The sequence below is a fragment of the Etheostoma spectabile genome, chromosome 6 (genome assembly GCF_008692095.1).
Source record: "Etheostoma spectabile isolate EspeVRDwgs_2016 chromosome 6, UIUC_Espe_1.0, whole genome shotgun sequence".
NCBI lineage: Eukaryota > Metazoa > Chordata > Actinopteri > Perciformes > Percidae > Etheostoma > Etheostoma spectabile.
Genome location: NC_045738.1, coordinates 24,525,367 through 24,528,472, shown reverse-complemented (window position 1 = coordinate 24,528,472; position 3,106 = coordinate 24,525,367). Strand labels below are relative to the sequence as shown.

At 40.8% G+C, this 3,106-nt stretch overlaps 1 protein-coding gene across 2 annotated transcripts in view; it reads left to right on the top strand.

The window, feature by feature from the left end:
• The first annotated feature begins 600 nt into the window (after positions 1 to 600).
• bckdhb (branched chain keto acid dehydrogenase E1 subunit beta) overlaps positions 601 to 3,106 on the top strand; it is a 52,642-nt gene continuing 50,136 nt past the window's right edge. For both annotated transcript variants that reach the window (XM_032518945.1, XM_032518947.1), the window contains exons 1-2: positions 601 to 866; positions 2,835 to 2,912. In XM_032518945.1, coding sequence (XP_032374836.1) covers positions 671 to 866; positions 2,835 to 2,912 — 274 coding nt within the window. In that variant the 5' untranslated portion in view covers positions 601 to 670. The remainder of the gene's footprint in view (positions 867 to 2,834; positions 2,913 to 3,106) is intronic.

Genomic DNA, 3,106 nt, shown 5'->3' with positions numbered 1-3,106 from the left:
GAAATTGACAATAAAGCAGACTTTGATTTTTCAGATGTAAACTCTTTACGGCGCCACGCATGCGCAACTCACATCTTCACCTGTTGCAAAGTGACGCATGCGCGACTCAAATCTGCACTCGCCTCACATTGGGCAGTCTGTACCACGCACACACACCGCCCTCCTACTCGACCAATCACAACCTTTTTGCTCATGGTGGCGGCATGGACAATAAAAAAACAGGAGTTCTCACTTCGCCACTACAACAGAGAGCCAAAGTTCCTTTCCCTTCTTAAACTTGCCTCTGTTTTACTTTCTCGACGTTCCTTTTATAAGATAAAGGTTAAAATGATTTTTTTTACCATGTTCTAAGAGAAATGGATATCTAATAATAACAAAGACATGTTAAATTTATTGTTCGAAAGCCTAAGGGACAGTATTGTTGAATACTAACAAAATGCTGAAATATAATTTGCCAATACATTAGTTAAGTTAAACTAATTTATTGTATGAAAAAATCCCAGTATCAGGTGTTTAATAAAGACTGTTGAAAGAGGCCTAATAATACCAAAATGTAACCCAGACATTTGTAAATACATATCAGTATGTCATTCCCTCTACTGAGGGACCTGTTCGTTTTTTATAGACAATCTTTGCGCGTTGCCCTTCCTGTTCAGTCATAACAACAGTGATGGCGGCCGCGGCACGGTTCTTCATCCGAGGTGCACCCTTGAAACTCCCCGTCTCCGGTGTTGGCAGCGGGGCTCAGAGCTGTTTCGAGGCAGCTCTGCTGAAATTGTCACCGAGCTCCAACTCCCGTACAAAAACACAACGAAGACATGCCTCGCACTTTACCTTCCAGCCTGACCCCGAACCGACACAATATGGTGAGTGGCTGGCTAGCCGGCTAGCTAATGTTAACGTTAGCTAGCTAGCTACATTAACAACCTATGTAGCTAGAACTGGAAGTCTCCATGTTTAACGTTAGCTGTAAGAAGACAACAAGTGACTTGGCATTGCAAACAGTATATGGTTAGGAGATATGAATGGGTTTTATTTGTGATATCTCTCCCGTCAAGATTGGATACTGTAAAGTTGCAAAAAAGAAAAAAAACTGTGCTTGGAATAATAATTTGTGTCTTATGAGGTTTTGTCGCAAAAAGTTCAGTGACTAAGTTGAACGTTATTTGAACCTACATCTACTCCTCCCTCAGAATCTATGAATATCCAAAGTATCGTTTATCTCAAAAGTTTAACTAATAGACCCAATATGTCTCCTACTTCACTTAAAAAATCTGTTCTCAGTGGATGTGCATTGGAAGTTTACAGTTTCCACATCAAACTTTGACTTTTATAAATACATTAGACCATAATTAGTCTTTTATTGCCAGACCTATCTTCATTGTCTGTCAATACCACGTATCTATTCTGGAAAAGGGGATAAACGCAATGGCTTGTTTGTAGATTTTTAAAGCAATACATCAATATTAAATCGACATTGTTATGAGGCTAGATATCGTCTTAAACTGTAGATATCGTGATACTAGCTTGGATGCCAGCCAAACTTAGCCCCGCCCACAACAATTAAGGTTCAGGAAGTTCGCTCTGGACTTGAGCAAATATACTCGAACCAGAGTTTTTCGGACCAATCACATTGTCAGGGCGGGCTTTATACAATGACGGACAGATGATCAACAGTAACGCAGTCAACCACGCGTGAGAATGGAGATGTGTAGATTCCTCCATGGCGTCTGTTATAGAAGACGTCAACAGCACATTTATTTTAAAAAAGAGGAACAGAGAATCGCGAACAAGGTATTTGTCGATCGGAAAGATGTTTTTCCTTCCTATGGGATTCTGAAAAAGTTTAATTGATCAGCCGGTGGCTAAGAGAACGGGGCGCTCTGATTGGTTGTAGGTCTATCCGTTGCTGTGATTGGTTGTAGGTCAAAGGCATTTTCAGAGGCATTTTCTTTCCTGGTTGGGTTGAAACACGCCTCATAATCCCAGCCCAACGGAGCAGTAGCAGACTCAGCTTCTGACTAGAATCTGAGTATGATGACGTCAGGGTATCGTGACATGACTCAACACATATCCTCATGATATCATGATATCGGCTCCGCTTTGCATGGAGTAACATTGGTATAACTATAGCTAATGCCAAACTCCACTTTAAAACATTAATGCTGCCTTAATAGGCTTACTACTAGATTTTCAACTTGAATAACTGAACGATAACATTGTGTTTCACACTGCTGGCTGTGGACTTAAAGATTGTGGGGGTTGGGGAAGTTACCAAACAAGTTTATTGGCAAGGTTGGCTTTTTATTGACATGAAATCACTAGGGCTGCACGGAATTAGGAAAATATTTAATTGCGATTATTCTTGACTGTGCACCCCTAGAAAACACTGCATGGTGTACCAGGTTGGTGTAACAGCAGTAAAGAACGTTTGATGTGACTTTATCACAGGAGAAGTGTCAGGATGGTCTCTGAGTCCGAGTCGTCCCAAATGAGCTTTGAGCTCACTGTTCATCCTACAGTTACTTCACCAGGAAGTTGGCACCCAAATAATTGCTAACATATTTCCTGGAACAGAAAGAAACAAGCCCGTATTGAGAAACAACGAATGTCATTTGTTCATTGTCTGTAACAAAGTGTGTGTCCTAATGTGTGAAGGCTGTGAATCTGTGCCAAGTTTCCTTAACGTAGTTTCCTTCCTGCAATAGCTGGTAGGGCCACTTATACATGTGTTCATCAGTGTACTGTTTCCAAATGTAAAATAATGCACTGTTGCTGGTGTCAAGTTCTTCTCTAAATGTTTTTTTTTATTTTTTTTTTTATAAACCTTTTAGGTCCTACCCAGAAGATGAACTTGTTCCAGTCGGTTACAAGTGCCTTGGACAACACTCTCGCCAGTGATCCAACAGCAGGTAGGATGCTAAATCAGGAAAGGGAGTTTAAAGGTCCCATGGCATGAAAATTCACTTTGAGGTTTTTTAACATTAATATGAGTTCCCCCAGCCTGTCTATGGCCCCCCCAATTGCTAGAAATGGTGATAGGTGTATAGGTCTATAAGGTCTATATAAAAGAGACTTCAGATACAGTATTAGGGGACCACTAAGG